This window comes from Ylistrum balloti, unplaced genomic scaffold (assembly GCF_031769215.1).
Source record: "Ylistrum balloti isolate Yb309-2 unplaced genomic scaffold, AGI_CSIRO_Ybal_v1 Utg369850, whole genome shotgun sequence".
Taxonomy (NCBI): Eukaryota; Metazoa; Mollusca; class Bivalvia; order Pectinida; family Pectinidae; genus Ylistrum; species Ylistrum balloti.
In genome coordinates, this window is record NW_026782003.1 from 2,279,518 (window position 1) to 2,303,654 (window position 24,137).

The 24,137-nt window shown below is 35.1% G+C and overlaps 4 protein-coding genes across 4 annotated transcripts; 3 read left to right on the forward strand and 1 right to left on the reverse strand.

Moving 5' to 3' along the window:
- The first annotated feature begins 725 nt into the window (after positions 1–725).
- Positions 726–8,324, forward strand: LOC132545515 (uncharacterized). Its single transcript, XM_060209198.1, has 9 exons — positions 726–780; positions 2,218–2,433; positions 3,530–3,713; positions 4,601–4,710; positions 5,533–5,722; positions 6,748–6,863; positions 7,191–7,277; positions 7,897–7,975; positions 8,225–8,324. Exons 1-9 carry the CDS (start codon positions 726–728, stop codon positions 8,322–8,324), a joined length of 1,137 nt encoding a protein of 378 aa, XP_060065181.1.
- Positions 8,325–12,436: 4,112 nt separating this feature from the next.
- On the forward strand, positions 12,437–15,175 carry LOC132545517 (protein THEM6-like). Its single transcript, XM_060209199.1, has 3 exons — positions 12,437–12,443; positions 14,062–14,270; positions 14,945–15,175. The coding sequence occupies exons 1-3, from the start codon at positions 12,437–12,439 to the stop codon at positions 15,173–15,175; spliced, it is 447 nt and encodes a 148-aa protein (XP_060065182.1).
- Positions 15,176–19,237: 4,062 nt separating this feature from the next.
- LOC132545473 (chitin deacetylase 1-like) lies at positions 19,238–20,440 on the reverse strand. The gene has a single exon (XM_060209156.1). It carries the CDS (start codon positions 20,438–20,440, stop codon positions 19,238–19,240), a length of 1,203 nt encoding a protein of 400 aa, XP_060065139.1.
- A 1,419-nt stretch (positions 20,441–21,859) lies between these two features.
- Positions 21,860–23,023, forward strand: LOC132545518 (chitin deacetylase 8-like). Its single transcript, XM_060209200.1, has one exon. The coding sequence runs from the start codon at positions 21,860–21,862 to the stop codon at positions 23,021–23,023; it is 1,164 nt and encodes a 387-aa protein (XP_060065183.1).
- Positions 23,024–24,137: the final 1,114 nt, after the last annotated feature.

The window sequence follows — 24,137 nt, forward strand, 5'->3', positions numbered from 1 at the left end:
CCCTAAGTTAACATTGTGGCAATGACATGTTCCTCTCCGTTTAGGATGTCATGAAGATGATCAACGAAAAAACAATTAAGTATATAGCCAATGGGAAAACGGAAATTCACGAATATCATACCATCCCTTACCTTTTTTGCAACATTACTTTTTTTTTCTATGTGGTAGTGGATTTGAAGAAACTAGTAAGTAAATAGAATATTTTTCTCCTGAAACTATGCGATGTCATTGCTTCAAGTTGGTCAACAGATGACTTGATTTATGTATACAAATTCTTAAATGCGGAGCCAAATGTATTGCCTTGTTGTTATAATGTAAGTTCTTGATATCACTAAATTTCAGAGTACAATTCTAATGCCACTTCATACACCAAAAGAACTAGCTGGTTCATAACGGCTGTGTACATTATATGGTAACAAAGTCAGCATGAAAAAGAAACAAAGAAAAACATAGTCTGTTATACTAACCAGACATAATAGCTAATTCGTTGTATGTTCGCCATTGTGCACTGACCTATGACGGGATGTGTATTAGTGTATGTTTATAAGTGTATACCCTACCTACAGACTATTGCCAACTACCCGGTACCTGTTCGTGTATGTGTGTATATAAATATAACTCAATCACATAGACGTGACAAACAGGTAGACAGCTGTGATGGCACAATCAATTATCATGAAGACTGGATAATACGAGCTTAACAGATAAAAGTGGCCATTTTAATGATGTTGGATAGTTTAGTGGTGTGTTTCACGTTAATAAGCGTGTCGCTAGGACAAGGTATGTATTCAGTTGCTTACTTAACGGTGTTCTTAACTCAGTGATATATTTTACCTATATCGCTCTAAATTAGCGATAAGCTAATGAGGTTACTGCTGTAATCATCGAAGCCTGATGTATAAAAACTGTTTGGCACATATCCCTTTCAGAGACAATGTCACGGATGTTTTCTGTCAATTCATTTTCTTGTTTAATATGAGCAGTTCTAAATATAACCACGAGAATGTGCATTTTAAATTCATTTACTGATTTGTAATCACACTTTCCAAAGGAATTTGTCAGGCTTCAATGTTTGCCCTTAATATTTGTACAGTATAAGCTACCTTTATAACGTACATTGTTATTAACAATGGGAGTGCAGAGATCATGGTTATAGGTTGAGCTGTATAAACATTGGAGTGTTTGGCTCGGGACAGTCAACATTGAACACATTTACGTCTTGTCTATTCATATAGTTAAAATTGCTTCAAAGCGAGGTAGGAAATCACATGAATGTTGCCAGATATGTAAGTAAGAGAAATAGGCCTAACGTTTCTTGTCTCTTCATTATTTTACAAATTCACACTGAAAATGCCACTCTCTATATGTTTATGCTATATACGATTAATGTGTTTACAAAATTAACTTCATGTATTAAACAATGGTTGTAATATGGATTATATCAGAGTATAACTTCACGTGGGTATATGATAAGATATAGGAATATCTGGAAACTCAAATTCACATCCAATCTGGAAACCAAACGCTATCACATAAGTGAAAGACGGATGTATTACTAGTGTGCATATACACATTCACTTGACTTTTAAAATCAAATATAGAAAATTACGAAATTACATTATAGGGATGTGTAACACATTTAGACCAATTCGGAATTTAGTCTGCCGAGATTTGAACTTCTTAGATCCATAGCATCAATGTCGAGTCAGAGAAAGACAAAACAGTTGATGCAGGTTCATTCATTCCAAATTTCTACTTAAAGTTGCTATTCATTTTTATTACATTGTACAACCTTTGTTAGTAATAACAGTTCACCTATATGTATTTTGTTTGTCCAATTATGTTGAATTAATTTCTTAATTATCTTAAATACCTAACCATTATGTAATGAGTAGCATAGATTTTTTTATCAAAGATTTTTTTTTACAATTTAATAAAACGCGTCTTAAGAAACAGTGGATCAGAGCTTACTTTTATGAACTATATTAAATTGTCATTTAATCAAAACTTTTTAAAATGTCAGCCTTGTTTATTAATACAGAAATTGTAAATAACATTCTATAGCGCTGAATATATGACTATATTGTATTTAAAAAAGAATAAAATTTCATTTCACAAATCAACGTATGCAAAGATTAATTAATAGTTTCTTTTGTTTTCCCTCCTAAGAGTATAATAAACATGAACATAACTATATAATTATGGTATGATTTACAGATTCTTTTTTCCTGTTGTCCGGCCCACCTGGTAATGTTATATACAAAATAGATAAAAGTTCAGGGACTTACACGGATATTCCCATACTCCAACAACAGCCTTGCTCCGTACAGTATGACAGAAAAACAGGGCGGATCTTCTACAGTGCGACAGACCAGGTACATATCTACAGTACCAAGACGGACGGCTCAAATTCTAAAGAGGAAGCGGATACAGGTGTGTAAATGTATTGTCTGTACATACCCGGTGTCAGGGAGATCACTTATTTTTTTAAGCTGAGTAAAAAGAAAAAAGGGAAAACAAGAAAATCATAATCCAAACCCAACTTCAAATTAAAACTTGGGCAATATATGAAAATATGCACGGAAAAGCCTGAAAAAGAGCATGTAGATTAAGATCATGTGTTTCGGAAGAGTAAACGTCTTCTGCTTCATCGACGACACTAGGCATGTAAATCAACAAATGGGGTCGGTTAAGAGCTATGTCTAGAGCGTGTAATACATAGCTCTGATACAATGCTGTCACAATTTGGTTGTTTTCCATTTGCCCAATTGAAGAACAACAAAAGATATTGTTCTACGAAGACAACAGCAAACCAATTTAAATAAGTTTCAATTGAAACATTATGATGGTATTGTACCTGTAGGACTTTTAACATGAAACTTTATCATGTATAGTATTTTTTAAAGAAAGACGAAAAAAAAATGTGCAAAACGTTTTTAGGTGAAATAAGATTTTATATCTAAAATTGACTAACAATGAAGAAATTATTCAACAAGACATATGAAAAACACACTAAGGACATAAGTATAGAATAGGAGCTGCCATTTACAATGAAATCCATAATAAGTTTTAGTTTCTAATATGTATGTCTCGTTCAAGACTTAGATGATTATTTTTCGTACAAAATATGAACTTGTGCAAAAAAAAGCTATTTGAAAAAAATACACGAGTCAAGTTGTTTAATATTACTCTACTTTGAAACATAAACGCAAATCACATAAATCCTACAAATATAATTTCATGAAATTCATATCATTTAATCAATAAATAATTATAGCATTGGTCTTACGTAGGAAATATTTCAGAGCGACAGAAACATAAAAATTAATTCATCGAACGAAACAATCGCTTTACGACTGTAGAAATGTACAGGAAATGTGAAAGTCCACAATGAAGATTTTACTTATTTGAATCCACTTGGTTACCTAATCATGTAATTTTTATCTTGTATCATATAAAGTTTTATATATCACTTTTGCCAAAGGCATCGAATTCATCGTGGCTTACTTAAGAAGTACTTATATTTCAGCAAACTATCCCAATGCATTAGCTATTGACGACTGTAGGAGATATATTTTTGTGTCTTCCCAATGGTTTGGGCCTAGTATCAAACGGTTGCAATTGGACGTGACCGACGGAACACAGGCTCAGAACCCACGTCTGATCGACTTCTCCCAAAATGTAACACATATGGCCACGGACCCGGCGACTGGGTAATGTTTGTTCTGTTAATAGAAAGTCAATCAATTAAATCACTGAATCAATTAATCACAAATAAGAAGTCACATTCAATATATAATCGAAATAACACGCATTGTCTTCAACAAGTTTTTACATATATATTTAAAACTCTGAATATATAATAAATTATATCATTCCGTTCTTAACCTTCGAACAGCCTATATCCATATGTAAATATCTCAATATCACTAGTTTATAATGCATATCATCGTTGTAGATATATTACTGGCAAGCACATTTCACAAGTAAATTCATCGAGAAAAATATGCATTTTTCATATCAAACGAGGTGAATCAATCAGTAAGGAGATTAACTCCCGTTCCTTCGGAATTGTACAATACGACACCTTTAATTAAGTATGTTATCATTTATAGTGATAACGACCGGTGGGCTGTCCTATGATGTTTTAATAACGTATCGTTATGTTTCATTCTCTTTAGATCAGTATGAAAAATACGAAAACAGTGTACATGTATAACTAGTGCTAGTTTAGATTTTAATTTAATGTCATTATTCATATTTTTGCTTTACTATTATTGATATTTATATGGGTACATTGCGAGAATTATTGTTTAATTTTAATTATATTTATTTATGAACACCTCCGTTCTGTCTCTAAACTACGCATAGTCAATAAAAATGTAAATATATAAATAAAATCTTAATCAATGTGAATATTTAGATTAAAATATCAGTTTATATACAGAAATGTTCAGTCTAACCAGTGCATATAAAGTACACGTATAAACCTTACACCAGTATCGTGTTGTTCGCCTTTACTGTTGGTTTCATGCCCTTAGGGAGTAAATATCAGCTTTCTGAAAAAGAGAACTAAAGAGTATGTGTTTTGCATTTACAGGGTATTATTTCTGGGATCTGATAAAGGTGTATACCAGTGCAGCTATAACGGTACAGGAACACAGATGCTTCTCAACAATTCCGCCAGTAGTAATGGAATCACATTTGACGGTAAATCCTCGTATATATCTGTAGGTTTATACTTAAAGAGGTGTTAATAATATAAATATTATTTCATAGCTCCAGTAGAATTGTCTTGGGCATAGAAATTGAGATGAGGTATATATTTCATGTAAGAAATATCTAAAGTCTCTAATTCTTTCTTTTTGATTATATTGATAAACCAGACTGTGATCTAACTCAAATTATACCATGAAATAAAAATACAAAAAACATCACGTGTTGATGTTTGTCCCATTAGAAACTTCAATAGTTTATATCTTAACTATAACTGTTAGGTGGTGAAGTTAGAAATGCGTTTTAAGTTATTCTTTAACGTTGTGGCAGTAGTCTAACGAACCGCCTCCTTTAAATCAAGCGAGTTTATATATATGTACAAAATAAAGTATCTTTTTATCACATTTGTGAACCGATATTTTGTAATACATCAATGGAAAGTATATAGAATTGTCAAGATCGGTTGACTTTTCAAATATGATGGAATATTGATCATAGATGTATTAATATAATTGATATATGATCTCCTTGAGAAATATTTTATTTCCTTGTGCATATGAAGATGAACGTGTTCGATGCTCATCAGTTTGCTTTGTGGTTCCTTTGTTGTTTACTTTGTTCTCATTTCGGAATGTGACATTACCAGCATTACAATCTGCATTTTTAGATATGTCATGAAATACTGTTATTATTATAATATTTCATAAGTATTTGTAATTTTCAAAAACCTAGTTTTCAGTAAAAAAAGAAAACATTATTATAACACTTTTTGATAAAGAAATACGTTTCACTTTCTTTTACGTTGTATTTTTGTAGATACCCATATTTATGCAATACGTGGAAATGTCATTTGGAGGATAAGTCGAACATATCATGACGTCAAAAAGCTATTCACCATTTCCAAAAAGGATAACCAGGCTGTTCAGGGTTTGGCCGCAGCAGGAGGTCATCTGTACTTCACTTTAAATTATTGTAACCAAGGCCCTGCAACCCAAAATTGTGATACGTTAGTATAGAAAGAATTTATTTACTTATTTCCATGGTGGCTCGGTTCAAGACATCGTCACCAGTAGTCATTTAATAACAAGTCTGTATTTTCATAAATTTACTCTTTCGGAACACCTGGACTTATACCCCCAGAACATTCTCCGTGTGATTATTTATTTTTTCATACAATTTAGATTCTGATGCATCGAATATGAGTTTGAATTAATATTCCGTCGACATGTCGTTATTTTCGTTTTTCATTTACCTTAACTGTTTGATAAAATATATGATTTTCAGTGCTAAACTCTGAACGGTAACCTATAAATAGCTCATGTATCCAAATGTAGGTCACAGGTATACAAAATGAGATTATATTTAATGGTGGCCCTCGTTTTCTTTAAGTTTTGATATATCTGTATTGATATACTTTCTAATTAATATAAAAATATGCATTATGTGTATAGTTGATTTAATCCTATTTATATCTCAGCATCTCTTTTGGAAGGTGTTGATTTCCTGATCTTCCAAACGACCTTTGAGATTTCTAAACATTAGGACAAGATAATGTTTGACGAGTTATACAAACATTAAAAGCTATGTGGCAAAATTTAATGCAATATTCATCACTCAATTTTATTTTTTGCTATAAATTTGAACGTGTACTGAAAGACTTTGTCTTTATTTTTAAAAAAATCTTTTTAATAACCGTTCAATTTTAATGGAAGATCTTAGGGTTGACATCACATTTACGTCCACGAATCATCCTTTTATACAAAAGGTTTAATATATTCGATTTTGCTAGTATAAATATATGTATGCATATAATCTATATGAATTATTAATTTATCGTTATTCAGCTTGTTTTTCAGTCATTATCTCACTTTCTGAATATATTATTTTTTTAATTGAAACTGATATTGGCTTCTACAATTGTATAGCTGTTAACGGGGAGACTTTTAGCCTCTTTTCTGTCTACTTTTTCACCAAATGCTTATCAAATTAAGTCTCGTTTACCTACATTGCTTCGTACCTTTCATTCCATAGATATATTTATCGAGTGCATAAAGACGGCACTCAGTATGAAGCCTTCAGCCAGGTGATTCGGACACCCTATTGTTCCATGCTTAAACTACTGTACGTTACACCATTACAACAGAACGGTAAGTGTTATATGTTTACGTCAATATTGGTTTAGGAATAAGAAGTTTCTACCAATAGCTTGTTCATTTTTCGTTTGTGATACAAACGTAAACTTGTAAGGATCTTCCATAATATGGGAATTTTAGTCTTTAGAATATAATTCAAAATAGAAAAATATTATATTACAAATTTAAGAAAAAATATTGGTATGATATCAACATGTTTCGAATGCTACATATAGAAGTCTGTCCATTCAATCGACATGTTGTTTTGATAGTAGTCGTAAATGAGGATATGATCAGGAAAATGAAAATATATAAACATAACCGGTATGTCTTAATCTTCAGGAACAACCTCTTCACTGTGTCCGGCAGGTATTAACGGCTTGCATGTTGTGGATGATAATTACAAAAGTGACTCTTCAGTTTCCAACAGTATGTATAACTCGATAAAGGGGGATAACTGCGATATGTCATTACAGCATGTAATTTACCGGAAAAAATCATTCTAATTCTAAACCGACCATTCTGACTGTGAAGATGATATATATATATCATAACACACGAAACATATCCATATTTTTAAAAGATATCGTTGAAATCGATTTAAGAATTTACAACTAGCGTAGATAGTGTTTTATGGTGTTGTGTGTGGAAACCAGAAAATTGCATATGTGATCAGCCTTGATCAGCTGTCCCGCCGACACTTTCTGCAAATGAACCGCTAACTTGCAACCTATCTATTGGTTAAAAAGTATTCTAACATACTAAATAATCAATGAATCATCCATGTAGAAATCGAAACATAGTAAAAGTTTAAAGTAATAAACACACATATCAAAGCTCATAGAATTATCTGATCATATAATTACCTGTTTAAAGCGCAGATTTATCATCGCTAGCCACTGTATGCATTACCGACTGAGCGTCAAAACGACGTTTGATTTCACTCACTCTTACGCAGTGTCTATTTCATATTAATAGTACGTATATCTAAAACTAACAAGTCAAAAGCAATGATTGTTGTGTCATTATTGATATTTCTTTGTAATAGATACCTTAGCGCTGTGTCTCATCTTAATACCACTGTCATTGTTCTTGGCGGCTATCGGATTGTTCTTCTGTTGGAAAAAGTAAGTGATTAAAATTGTTACCATATGCAATTGTAAAACTGGGATAAAGAACGATTACAAATTGACGGTTTAAATTGTACATATAATATATATGTAGTCTTATTAAGATACAGATTTAAGTAGATATATAGCCCTGATATATGATTATAAAATGTGTGTTGTAAGGCATATATCGTTTAACTTTACATATTCTAAAGATATCAGAAAATTAAGAATGAAAACTTGATATGAGATTTATATCGTCATTAGGGTGTTCAAGCTGGAAATGGGAAGTGATAGCGATGCAGCAATCAATGAGACGCTTAACAGTGGACAATATATGGAACTGACGGAGGAACAAAAGTTCTAACGGTGTGGAAGGCAGACGTGTACACATTTGATAAATGTTCTACTGGTGTGGAAGGCACACGTGTACACATTATCTGATAAATGTTCTACTGGTGTGAAAGGCACACGTGTACACTTATATCTGATAAACGTTCTACTGGTGTGGAAGGCACACGTGTACACTTATATCTGATAAACGTTCTACTGGTGTGGAAGGCACACGTGTACACATCTGATAAACGTTCTACTGGTGTGGAAGGCACACGTGTACACTTATATCTGATAAACGTTCTACTGGTGTGAAAGGCACACGTGTACACTTATATCTGATAAACGTTCTACTGGTGTGGAAGGCACACGTGTACACATTATCTGATAAATGTTCTACTGGTGTGGAAGGCAGACGTGTACACTTACATCTGATAAATGTTCTACTGGTGTGGAAGGCACACGTGTACACATTATCTGATAAATGTTCTACTGGTGTGGAAGGCACACGTGTACACTTATATCTGATAAACGTTCTACTGGTGTGGAAGGCAGACGTGTACACTTATATCTGATAAATGTTCTACTGGTGTGGAAGGCACACGTGTACACTTATATATCTGATATATCTGATAAACGTTCTACTGGTGTGGAAGGCACACGTGTACACATATATCTGATAAAAGTTCTACTGGTGTGGAAGGCACACGTGTACACATATATCTGATAAATGTTCTACTGGTGTGGAAGGCACACGTGTACACTTATATCTGATAAACGTTCTACTGGTGTGGAAGGCACACGTGTACACATATATCTGATAAATGTTCTACTGGTGTGGAAGGCACACGTGTACACTTATATCTGATAAACGTTCTACTGGTGTGGAAGGCACACGTGTACACTTATATCTGATAAATGTTCTACTGGTGTGGAAGGCAGACGTGTACACTTATATCTGATAAACGTTCTACTGGTGTGGAAGGCACACGTGTACACTTATATCTGATAAACGTTCTACTGGTGTGGAAGGCAGACGTGTACACTTATATCTGATAAACGTTCTACTGGTGTGGAAGGCACACGTGTACACTTATATCTGATAAACGTTCTACTGGTGTGGAAGGCAGACGTGTACACTTATATCTGATAAACGTTCTACTGGTGTGGAAGGCACACGTGTACACTTATATCTGATAAACGTTCTACTGGTGTGGAAGGCACACGTGTACACTTATATCTGATAAACGTTCTACTGGTGTGGAAGGCAGACGTGTACACTTATATCTGATAAACGTTCTACTGGTGTGGCAAGTGTACACTTATATCTGTGTACACTTATATCTGATAAACGTTCTACTGGTGTGGAAGGCAGACGTGTACACTTATATCTGATAAATGTTCTACTGGTGTGGAAGGCAGACGTGTACACTTATATCTGATAAATGTTCTACTGGTGTGGAAGGCAGATGTGTACACATAGATCTGATAAATGTTGTACTGGACTTCTGATGATGAAGTTACAATGACTTGGATTAGAGACTTTTAAAATCACTTCTGATGAAGAAAAAATGAGACATGAACAACAAGCTTGTACACTTATTTCTGACGAAGAAGTTGTAATGGCGTACTTCTGATGAAGAAAACGTTTGACTCGGACTACAGATCTATGCAATGAATTCTGATAAAGGATAGACTTGTTCTCTAAAACAGATGGAATCTCTGACATTCAGTCTTATATATCATTTCTCCTGTCGTGCTTTTCTTTTTAAAAATGTTATCAATTTGAGTATTCTCGTCGAAATATCATTTAACAACATTCTGATTCGCAAGGCATAGAAAAAGTAAGATTTTAGGAATCGATATATCTGTACACCCTGAATTTATCTCAAATATTCAACTATTGATACATATAAAAGAATATTATACGATACATTTGTGTGCAATTTATGTATACTTACAAATTTTAGACAAATAGGTCGTGCTGTACACACCGAAATAATGAAACCTGTATTGTTTACGTGAGAACGAAGTATAGTTCTAATACTATTGGTAAACTTTAACATCTAAATAGATAGACCAAAGCACATGTACAAAGACTCTGAAGTGAACCGACGCTTTACATATTTACATTTAGCTACAGTAATGAATTAACCCTCATCATGCAGCTGTTTTGTCCTTCTAGGGCTTGTCAGTGATGCTAAGGACTTGCTGCAGCTAAGGAGACGACCGATTAAGAATCAAAATCAGTCGATATTGAGGTAAAAATTCGCCAGGTGAGATGCAATTACCCCGAAATTCAACAATTTTCAGATTTTCCCATATTGAAAAAAAAAATGAAATAAAGAACATGAAATACCAGTAGTAATTTGCATACGATACACTAGAATTTTTTTCAAGAAGTTGAATAAGCTTAATTTTATCTTATGAAATTTTCGCAGTTTAAACAAATATCAAATATCAAGTTAGCGAGAGATGCTTAATAGACCGGAGTCTTATAGTTGGCAAACGCATTGGTAGGGAAAATGAAATTATCGTTTTATCTATAGTTATAGTTACTTTTAAAGCGTAATATTATACACGTGTTTTCAGGTTATTTTTACATCTCTAATTTTACATTATTTTAAAACTTTATTCCATGGTGATCTAATTGTTGGATATCTTAACTTAAGAGACTGTGATATTATGATTTCTTTTTCTAATCGGAGTGCGTATGTGTAAGGATGTGTGTGTGTGTGTGGCGGGATCAGCTAGATTATTTACATCGAGTATACAAAGAATAAAATTAAATATTGAAATAAAGTTATGTTGCCATACTTTATGCCTTTTGTTGTCAGACACGATTTTGATTTACAAATGCCATGTTGTTCAATGTATGAAATAACGATTGTTTTTACTTAGAGAAATATGCGTTTTATCTGCATGTTCCAAGGTGTTCTTTCAAATTGTACACTATCTTCTACATGCATTCTTAGTGGAGATATTGAACGGAATCCTGGTCCTGTCAACCTTAGTAACTTTGACGTGAGCATACTGCACTTTTACGTCAGAATCATAAGAAATAAATGTACTTTTCTCGATTCCATTCTAAGTGACTTTGATATTTTGTGCCTCACAGAGACACATCTTGATAACAATGTTGAAAATGGGTCCTTGACTATTCCTGGTTATTCTTTATTGATGCGTAAAGATAGAAATGCTCACGGTGGTGGTGTTCTTGTTTACTTTTCTGATATAATTACAGCTTGTCGCAAACGAGAGTTTGAAACAGCTACTCTTGAATGCATTTTGGGCGGAAGTGATGTGTCATAATAGACAAATCATTGTAGGATTATTTTACAGGCCCCCAAATTCAAGTAATACATATGTGTTGTCTTGCTTAGAAACCCCGAAAAACATGTGCTGACCATTAAAGTGTAACGAAATCAAAGTTTACAGTTTTTTTCCCAATCGTACAAGCTTTTAATAATTCAAGATATATTTTATTTTTATTATAACTTTTCAAAGTATTCTGATGTTTTCCCTATGTTGGTATGTATATATGGACATATTTTTGCTCTCCATCTATATAAACGCCATGTACTTTCTGAAGGATCACATTTGTATAATGTTATTGCCTTATTAAACCCATTTACTTAAGGCTTTGACAAAATGGTGATGACATGCTATCACGATATACACGAAGCTCTTGTAAAAGTAATTAAGAGAGAAGACACGATAATGTAATCTGATGGCGGCAATTACCTCGTTCTGCCACGATCAACGGATACATACCGGAAGGTTCCAACGTGAAGCCAGAGGACGGCACTAAATTATCGGATCACAATGGTAATTTGTTCTTAAAACTGACATTGTGATATTACATTCACGTTAACAGCACCAGTGTATTCATATTTCCGTATTATTTTATCGAATGACACTAGCTTTGATGTATAGAAGTTGTTGTTACCGTACGTCTCGCCTTCAGTGCTTCTTACATCATTTGTAGTCAATCCTTTTACAGGTAAGATGTTCGCCGCCATTTCCATCCTTCTCCTCGTGTATTACCTTTTCGATGTTAATTACATCGTTCGCCTCATTTTCGTCGTCATCTTCTCGATCGTCAGACGACAATTTGTGAAGACCAATGTGCTTGACCCTTGTACGATGGACGGTAAGGTTTTACTTTTTGTGGACAATTTGTTTTAAATCAACGGACATGTTAAATCAAAAGTGTTATGTGATAAAAAGAATCTCGAATTTATTTTCATTTCCTTTGAGATTTTGTGACACTCGTCTCGAATCTTTTTGGCGTTACTCGCGGAAGTGCCTGCGAAACACTATAAAGCAGGATAGCATAGTAAAGTAAACTTGTCAGTGTTCAATAAGGAGTTTGTCAACAAAAAACACTCAATGAAGCAAATTTGAAGGAAATTTTTTATGAGTATTATTATGTAATAAAGCATGTTTTATGTCTTTACATGGTATAGTAAACATATTTCCTCTTGGTTCTTTTGGCAGACTTCTGTGTTAAACTGTTATCTATGGGGACACATGGTCAATAACCAGTACCTCAAGGCAAATTATGAAATGTCTGTGTAACATAATATAGTAATACAGATATATTTTGATGAAATGGTGATATTCCTCTTTTGTCGAATTTGAAACATATTTTATATTTATATTATTTGGGGTATTTGATATAACGAATCGTCATGTAGATGCAGGACATCGTAGGGAACTCCTGTGTTAGTTTTCAGCAGTGGTGCAAAGCGGAAGGCAGGAAAAGAATAGGCAGCATTGTAAGTGGCACACGTGAGCTATTGCACGTATATAAAACAGCGTGGATCGGGGACTCGATGGGATCTTCCTGAGCTCAAGATCAAATGGGTTGACCAGTGGAAAATGGAACCAGTAAGAATCTCTTTCATCGTCGGGTTGGTGTTTGACACACTACCATTAACAAATAATTACTGAAGATGGAGACTCTTGGAATATCCAGACTGTGCCCGGTGTGGTGGAACAGAAACACTAGCACACCTCCTACCCAGCTCTAGAGTAGCACTCTAGCAGGGAAGATACATATTTCTTTAAGGACAGGTTCTTACGGCCTTGTTTTCTTTCTGGAGACAGCGGCGGGTGACGGACGAGGCCAGTAACGAAACCCACGTACAGTCTGTGAGAGCGGAAGAAAAGCCGCACCCAACTACATCATGTGACATGAACTTGCAAAGCCTAGCACCAATTAGGGAAATAAGAGCAGAACCAACAAACGTCTTTTCTTTCCTGATGTTGTACTACCATACTGAGACCAGACTTTGTGATATGGTCAGAAAATCATCCTGGTGGAGCTGACAGTTCCGTCGGGGGAAAGGACACATGAGACATATGTGCTGCCAAATATCGAGAGCTTGCAGAGCAGTGCAGACAGAAGGCATAGAGCACCTTCTTGCCCTCCGTAGAGATCAGTTCCAGAGGGTCCCTTGCACAATCATGGGAGATGACCCAGAGAGTGTAACAGAAGTTTGGGAGAAATGCAGGTTATGGTGCAGACGAGATGAGTCTTATTGAAGACCATATTACAGCGTGCAGTGATTAATTACCACAGCTGACCTGATGGTGGTTGGAATCCATCTGAAACAGTTAGTGGTAGTCTAATGCTTAACTGAAACAGCGGTTGAGTTTTTTTCAACAGCAATGAAATCAGAAAGTTCAAGTCTTAACAAATCTAAATTTTGTTCAAATACTAAGTATCAATATATGACAAACTTAAGTTCTTGTGCATGTTACAGGTATCGTCCTGACAACAGACCTGGACGCCATGTTTCATATGAACAATTCACGGTATTTACGTGAATGTGACCTGGCACAAACTAAGCTATGGCTGGAAAGTGGCGTGGTGCAGACGATTGGTCAGAGGTTCCACGTCACCAACGCTGCCACCAACATCCGCTTCCGGAAGTCCCTGCATCTGTTCACAAGATACCGAATTGTCTCTAGGGTGAGTTTCATTGGATACCGATTGTCTCCAGGACAAATCTCAAACGATACTGAATTGTCTTTAATGTGAGTTTAACAGGATACTGAGTTGTCTCAAGGTATTTCACACGAAACCGAGTTGTCTGTAGGGTGAGTCTCACACGATATCGAGTTGTCTCTAGTGTAAGTCTCACACACAAAATTCCGAGTAACATCTAGGATGAGTCTCACACGAAACCGAGTTGTCTCTAGGGTGACGGTTGTTATATCAAAGCATACATTTATATCACTTTGCGCGCTCACAATTTAAAGTGTTTAGTTCATTTCCCGGTTAACTATTTGTATTTGTTGCTCTCACAACTCTATATTCATGGACGTACAATACACATTAACGTTCCTGAAATATTTCCTGCACAATAAAGCTGAATTTTTTTTATGAATAAATCATGTGTGAATTATATGGTTGAATTATTGAATCGTGTCGATAGTACATATAAAATCACTTTTAGCCTCTTGGTAATTGTCAAGTGAAGGAAATAGTCATGATGAATATTTTGTCTGCATGGAACAAATGTGATGCATTGCCCGTAAAATGGCAGTTACAGTGTATCTGATTAATATTGAATACAGATGTCTCTTGAGCTAGAAATGAAACAGACAACTGTATTCATATTCTCTCTCTACTTTTAATTTCAGTTTATTCACTGGGACGAAAAGGCATTCTATATCGAGCAACAGTTTGTACGCTTGTCTGATGGATTCGTGTGTGCCGTGAATATATGTAAGCAAGCTACCATAGGTTGTACACCCACCAGCATGGTTAAACGTGTAGACAAAGAACTCCTCTCCCCTCCACAGACCGAGGAACTGAAGACACTTTTGGCTTCATGGAAATTGTCAAGTGAACGTCTTAGGAAATCATCATGATGAATCTTTTGTCTACATGGATTAATTCCCCATAAAATGGCAGTTACAGTGTACAAGTTCAATGTTGAATTACATGTTTAAATAAAACGTACGTTTTGGTTACTTATGTTAAAGTGATCTTTTTAAAATTTTGTTTTTTTTGCAGCCCTTAAATGTCGAGCTGCACTATAGTCGAATCCGGAATGATGAATGTCGAACTCCGAACAATGTGAAATACATATTCTGATTGTTGAATGTTGTATATCGAGTTTCAAGACATTAAAACGGACTTGCCGAAGCAACTATTGAAGTCCATTGTCTTGGTTTGTATATGTTCAATATACAAACCAATGGACTTAAATAGGTGCTCCGTTAAGATAAACCACCCATACCTCTTTGCACCTGGACATATCAAGGGTCACCAAGATTTGCACACCTGTGTGTTTCTGTCAAGAATTATTTAACTTGTGGAAACAAATGACGTTACAAAGAATGTCTACCCGGAAGTAAGCAATTGTTCAATACTCTAGTAGAAATAGTATTGACCGATGAAGTAAATTTTTATAATTGAACCAAGTAAAAATGAACTGGGCGTAAGTCAAAGCATATATGTACGCTGATTATTTACCAATGAAGCTGCAATGTCATCTGAATCCTTCAAACAATTTGTTTTCTTAGTCACCATCGTCCACGTGACCGTCATTCTCATTGTCTTCATCGGCGACGTCCTCTCACAGCTCATCCTTGTTGTCGCCCTTGTGTATTTCGCAATTTTTACACAGAATAACAGAGGTTGCAATAACAGTACATAGAAATTATACGTTAACATCGATTTTATTCTACAAGCGCCTTCAGGCGTCCACGTGGATTTTCAATGGTCATTCATGCCATCATATTACGATAGACAAATGCTGTTTGAACTGGCATGAGAATGACCCTGTTACAGTATGGTTTCATCAATCATGATTTCAACGGATATTCAGGGTCACCAAGCAATACAATGGCATTGATGATTCATCGCCTTTTAGATCGAGCTGTTGATTCCGCTTCTCGTGATGTAGATGAGGCTTTAGTTCAATTCAACTTGTAAACAATTATGATTGTCGAACTAGTTTTTCGTGCGAGCGTTCGCTTCGTTCGTAATAGACGTTTTATCGCCTCGCGTTTTATTTGCTTGCTGGATTTATTGTCCCGTTAACAGCCAAGGACAATTTAAGGCTGACGGCTATCTCCCTGAATAACGTTCAGGAGCTCCACCTCATGCTGTGTTAAGTAATCGTGGTCTAATATCTTGTCAAGGACACATCCATGACGTCACAGGACGGTTCGTGACCTCTGTTCCCAGAGTCCCCAGAAGGAATAGAACTTGGATATTCATCCGAGATCGGATGATAGAATTCTTTACCTTCTCTCGTCGCCTCACGAAAACAATTTCAATCGTAACCAGTAGAATATTCATATTCTAAGAAATGACAGTAATTTTGTCATCTTACCAAACTTGATACATAACGGATAAAAAAGGACAATCCACATATTCGCTTTTAAAATTTTGCAAGTTGTTCAGTTAATGATACTTAAGTCATTTGTTTAAGACAAGTTCAATCGTTTTAACAAATCATTAACCTTATCAATTAATGTGTATTACGCGAATAGTGTATATCTCCTTGACGAACTTACTGATATACCAACCGCAATTACGTATACATATCTAAATTATTTGGAAGCCGTAGTTTTCAGTTTAAGGTTAACCAATATTGTGTTGACATGGCGGTGTAACTTTGTGTATTATTTTGGAAAAAAATAAAAGCTGGTGTATATGCTCGGCCAAAAGTTCTTAGCTTGAGAATTTATTGTATATAAATAAAAAAAAGTCCTGTACTCAGTTTTCTCTAATTTATATTTGTTTTGAGTAACCAGAAATAATTGAAGTTTGAGAGTATGTTCATGTGAAAAATTGTGATTTTCATTGGGTTTGTAAAGACGTGTTTTGATTTATATATTTTTTGTTTTTGTTTTTATACAGTATACTGATGCTAGAAGGATTTTCTAAATATAGGTTGGATGTGGTGATCGAATTAAAGCTAAGTAATACACCTAATCAGGAGTTATCAGGTATTTTGAAGGACATTATTTTTATCGTGTTTCCCCTTACGTCAAATAATTGAAATCTAATTTAATTTTATTTATGTTGAATCAGTGTGTGAGATGTTTTGTGTCTTGTTCCACAGCACATGTCAGTTAAATCTGTTGTTGAGCTAACGTAAGCTATTCTCGTTAGCATAATTATAAAGTTTGTAATGTTACTAAGAATAAAATGTTGTTGATAAGGATGTTAGGAAGTGTTGGTACGAGAGGATGTTGAAAAGTAATGGTATGAGATTTGGACCTTAGTGTACTTCCTTTTTGATACCGCTCCAGCTGCTGAATGAGTCCTGAATTTAATTTCTTTGTATTCTTCTGCAAAGGAAACCTACTTCTTATCTAATCTTAATTTCTAAAAATACCACAAGTTGATTTGTTTTGCTAGAAATGTTTCAGGTTATAGACAATTAGATGATCTATATAAAGTCATGAAAATATCTACTACATACTAGATTCTAGAATCCTGTGATTCTTATAAGTACAATTGTGCATCCACAACAGCTGTAGACATGTTTCACGAAAATCAAGAGATTGAAAACAAGCCCTTAAATATATTTTAAGACGATATCTACCATAGATTCCTATTGCAGTCTTTTAGATATATATGGACTTGTTCCATATATCACGATTTCCATGAAAAGTGTCGATAACTGACGGAATATGTAGGCCACGATGCATGTTGAGACAGTTTATGGACACAAACATGTTTGGAAGTAAGATGTGTTTCATGGTATTGGTATACTTGGTGGTTTTTCATAATTGTTAAACTTGTTTCGTTTGTTGACTTTCTTGGATTGACCAAGATTTACATGGCGGGTGTTATCCTTGGAGCATAAGACGCTAAACCTTTCTGAACGCTTGGTCAATCTCACTAGCATTAGCCTCCGCTCTCGTTACACAATAACCATGTTTTTGTTTATTTTGTTATTTACTTGTTTTTGATTCTTATACTGTATAAATATTTGTATTTTGAACGATGGGGTGAACCTTTCAATTTGTCTTTAACAATGTAAATACATACATGTACCGGTAAACAATTTTACACATCGTGATGTAGCCATCATGTCGGAATTTGTCAGCTAACATCAAATATATAGACAAGATACACCATTACCAGCGATTTAGAGGATGTTCGCTATATATTTAACGATTATGACAATGTCGTGAGTTCAAAGAAAGTTATTCAGGACGTTAACCAGGATAATGATTACAAGAGAATGAAGTATAAAACGCTATACCACATTATTGACAATCATCATTAATACCATGTGGTAATGTGACGCCTTCATAAAAGACCCCAGTGTGTTTATGTCTTGTTACTGGTCCTGTCTCTATAACCTACATGTCCCATTCAATGTCCAATATTATTGGTAACAAGAAATATATAAGTAATAAAAAATCCAAGAGTAAATAGCGATCTTGGAATAGATGGTTATCAATCCGAAGTTCATTTGATGCGAAATTCTGACACAGAAACTGTTGTACCTATTGTCGTTAATAATTTTCTAGGATCATTTATTTGTACGTTCGTGTCATTCGTATCCAAGTTCCCTCAACTGGTGACGTCACTGTTTGAATAAACCTGCCATCTATATTACTGCTGTATTCAGAGAAAAAAGGTTGTATTTTTACACGTGCATCATTTCGCATATGTACATGATGTATTATGCTTCGGGTATTTTTCATAATAACTGATTAAGTGGAGCAATTATTTGTCACTTTTTTGTCAATTATTTTAAGTCAGTAAAAATACGCAGACATATTCATTATTTATTAAAAGACAGGTAATTCATCGTGTATTGAAACAAATATATATATATATATATATATATATATATATATATATATGACAGTAAACATATATATATATATATATATATATATGTTATATGTACAAACATATGATTATTAAGTTACAGCTGAAATATATCTAGATAACAGTCAGATATAGGAGTCTTGGTTAAGAGGAATTTCCTCATACAAAGGACGATATTGCTTTTTTCCTAAGACGAGATGCAATCTCTCCATCATTATTGAAAGAGTATACAAGATACCGACACTTGAAACAAGCACCAATATATCTAACAATGCCTTCTCTGCAAGTGTTAGACCGTTAGACATGTTCTTTATCGTTTCCCTTTCATTTCCTTCCACATCTGACGTACACCACGGTACGAAAGCCCGGATGTCCGAGAGTTTGGTAGGGTGCCTCATCCATTCAATCATTTGTTTAATGTTGACGATATAGACATCGCCGTACTTGAGTATCTCATTAATAAACAAATCTAACTCCTCCTTATGGTCGTCAACAAAGTCATTTGAATGGATGTTGATTCCGAACGGTGACCTGTTGCCATAGTAATGGCTGTGGAAATTGTCCATCAAGTATTTGAAAGTTGCGTTAACGTTGGAGAGCTTTTCTTCACAACTATCCGCATACATACATGATTTTCCGTCAAGAATCATGGAGTTCACGGGAATCGCCCAAAGGCCATGGTATTGATCTTCCGGGCATCTAGACGAACACGAGGACCTGTACGGCCACCCATAGTCTAAAGTAAACGGCCAGACGTCACTATCATTAATGTGATTTTTCGTATATATCATAGAACTGTCATAGATGTAGTGTGATTTCTGCAAAGCGAGAAACTGCAGGTCGCCCATTGCTCTTAACATTGGGCTCCTCCAACCTGCTATATCTGACAGAGGTATCCCAATGTGTTTCGACATAATTGTCTTATGGATCATCACCTCATTCATAATGTTAAATCCCAAATCATATATTGTATTTGCTGCGTCCGATACCGCTAGTTCAAAGCCAAGTTCATAGTACTTTTTAGAGAGATCATGGTCCGTGGAATTATGGGTAATGAACAAAGTAGCACTAATTGGACAGTCGTTAGGGTTAATGCGCTCACGCCTGAACAGAACGTCGTAAGATTTTGCAGAAAATGAATTCAAGGCTCCATCAAATCCAAAATACACCATTTGTGGAATGTCACTCCGGTTCATTGGGTGTTTGAATGTACTACAAAAACAAGACGGTAAATGGCAGTTGAAACATTGTTTACAAGTTTGTCCACCAGCTAAAGTAACTATCAAAACACTTACATAGATCATATAAACTATATTTGTATAATCCATGATTAATTCCTGACAGGACCACTCCGTCGTACACAATCAGTACATGATTTCCTGTTGGTAAGTAGTATGTGTAGGGTTACTTCATAGTGGAGAGTCAACCAGCATATACTCCACACGTGGCGACAACGTGGCTACATCGAACGGCAGAATCTATTGAAATATCTTACCGTCTACCCTTAACTTTAAAGGTTGTACATGTAGCAGCACATTATACCAGATGTATTGTTATATATAATATTACATGTTTGTAATGTAAAAAATAGCCGCAGGTACAATGTTTTGTAGAAAGAAAAGTGGACACTGTCTATTTTCACATGTTTGATTGATTTTAAATGTAGTACATCAATTATCTCAAACAGATAATACGTTCATTTATTTAACAAATCGATAACATGGGGTTATATGTGTACACAAAATGCAGATGCGCCAAATCAAACATCTACCTCATATCAGGACACGCTTCAGGTATTTCTTTCATAAGACACCGTCTCTATAAAACAAATCTCGCTATTCTATAAACCGTATAAGCAAGCCAATTAAGTGTACATACATAATTTACGTCAATTAACTACATAGTCTAAGATAAATCTTAGAAATCTTAGGAATAATTCGTTCATGATATAAAATTTTGATATAATGAATAAGAAAAATGCTATATCAATATGATAGCACATCCACAGTTATACTAACCCTGCCTATTTATGTTTTTATCCGAAACAGGTTAAAAACAACCACCTTCAGATTTAGTCTGCTTAGTACCGTTGCAATTTTTAATTAAATTATGTTCCAGCTTAGTGTCGAAAAGGCATTTCCTCCAAAACGACAAAATAAAAAATCAATTTTTTTTTCTTGAGCTAAACAATAAATATCGAAAAAAAATCAATATCCTTATGAACTATTGTGACGATACAGTCCAATACAAGACAAAAGTGTCATTATCGAAAATGTCCACCAGCACATCTACAGTCTACTTAGGAGAAAATGACTGTTTCAAAATAGTCATGTCTACATACTTATTGGCAGCAGCTGGTAAACTTTATGGCAGGACGCTTCTTTCATCATGTATGTTGTTTACTATCTTAATTCCGAAAGTGAAAAAAAAATACTTGCAATATCACAACGTTTGTTTGTTTTAATTTTTTAATAACAAAATGACATGTATGATTTCTGGTACACGCTTACTTGAAATAAACTTGTTCGTGTAGTTTAAAATCCTTATGTAGTTCTTGAGAATACGCGTGAAACAAAAACTCACTGAATACAATATTTAGAGTACCCTGCTTTCAGTCTGTATATATAGTACATGACACTAAGAATGAAGTAAGAACATCGCCTAAGGAAAAACGATGCATTAGAGTAAACATCGAGCTGTATTCTGAAATACAGATATAATATAACGTCCATGATATCAAATCCAAGATGGCGTTCGGTGTAGCAATGTGGTGTTCCCTATTTTATTTTTACAAAATAATCACAGCAGCTGATGTATCTTGTCAACAAGGTGTGAACTGCCACCTGCCGGACTGTTTCTGCAGTACATTTGAACACTCCATGGACAGAAATGACATCCCTCAGATGGTGTATTTTGGTTTTGATGGTGCAGTGAACGAAGACGTGGCGAAACACTATGATTTCATGTTCAGACGAACTCGTATTAACCCTAATGGCTGTCCAGTCGGAATCACGTTGTATATATCACACTTAAGTACTGATTATGGTGTAGTAAAAAGGTACTACAATCGCGGATTCGAACTAGCTGTACACAGCGTCAATCACAGATCCATTACTACCGACTCAAAACTACAGCAGGAGGCTAGGGATCAACGTGACAACATCGCCCAGTTTGCTGCCGCACCCCAGGATGACATAGTGGGCTGGAGGAGCCCTAGTTTGCTGACAAGGGGGAATGCTCAGTTTGACATCCTACAACATCTCAATTACACATATGATATTTCAATGACGTACACCCGGCTAGGAATAGGTGATCCGAACCCTTGGCCTTTTACGTTAGATTACGGATGGCCATTTCAAGAGAGTTTGTGTACTCCGAGTTGTCCTGATAAGAAACACAATGGATTTTGGGAGGTACCCGTTAATGCTATGATTTTGAACGATTTGCCTTGTGCATATGCCGATGGCTGTTTCCGGATGCCGTCCAGTGCCGACGATGCTTACAGATACGTCATGGACAATTTTCAAAGTCATTACCATGGTAACCGAGCGCCATTTGGAATCAGCATGCACGCTTCCTGGTTCTATCATCCCTTCACAAGAGATGGTTTGGATCAAGCTATAAGAGAAATGTTATCCCACAGAGATGTGTATATAGTGACGGTACAACAGGTGTTGGAGTGGATGAAGAATCCTGTCAAACTTTCAGATATACGTCACTTCGATGCATGGAGTTGTAGTATAAAAGACAAAATTGTTCACGGTACACTACTGCCGAAATTGCTGGCTGCTTTTCTCGGTATTATTCTGACAAGCTTTGGAGTTATTAGTGTTATTCTGATATGGAAACAAAAATCATCAAAATATGCTCCTCTAGGTGAAATGGAAAATACGAATCCGGAAAACGAATGACAGAATCAAACCTTAACTACACAATGAACATTTAAATATCTGATCCACACAGAGTTACTGCGGTGATCGATGACCAAGGACACGTGCGAAATCGTGCATTATTACGCCATACAACTGTGGCATAAACATCTCACTGATATTGTCTCGAGATTGCTGAGACTTAATTTGTATTGTTTTTTATTGAACGCTACTTGTTTATTTATTTGTAAACTTATATATATTGCAATTCTTCTGTCAATTATGTGACGTTATATATTTAACTACATATGAACATGTGACACAGAAAATATTACAACTACGGGTCACTTGTTTTGTTTTTAGGTTTACCGAAGGGATTCGGTTTAGCACCTTTCTTACACGTGGCGGTTTACAAAATGTCTTTTTCTAGAAACAGTTAATAGTAACAGGCCTGTTGCTTCCAGCTCGTGTTAATGACAAATCAATTATGTGGATGTGAGTTCTCTACTTATGTTTGAGATGTGCTTTAATCAGTATTTATTTTATTTTGTCACATAATTCAACACAATGTTTCACGTTGATCACTGCTGCTGGTCCATGTTGAAGTGTGCAAGGGTGTTTTACTGTGGAAGGAATTCGGAGTAAGTACCTTTTTACGTCGGTTCAGAGACTCCAACCCAGGACACCAGTAGCTGAAAGGCGAGTGCGTCGCCACTTTGCCACTCAACCAGAATGCTTTAAAGAAATTTAACCATACGTTTGAATTGTTTAACTTAGATATTTCATTTTAGGCGTACTGTACTGTATGTTACTTTCACCCGTGCTGATTAACTTTCACTTAACTCTTGTCAATCAAACAAGTTGTCAACCATATAGGTAATGTGATTTAGGAATCAGAAAATTGTCCATGTAAAGCCGGTGAAAGCTATTGAAAAAATAAATTCTTCCACTTCATTAGATTATTTAGTTGTTTATTTTTTGTTAAACTATAACAGGACTGATTTTTTTTCATCCCTGCAATTTGTTTCCGTATCATCCATATGTGCTCGTGCATGCGCATGCTCTATGACCGCTCCATCTATAAAGATACCCATGACATGTCATAGCGGTCTGATTGTATATACAGTCAGCATTGTTTGATCAGTATTGATGTGTC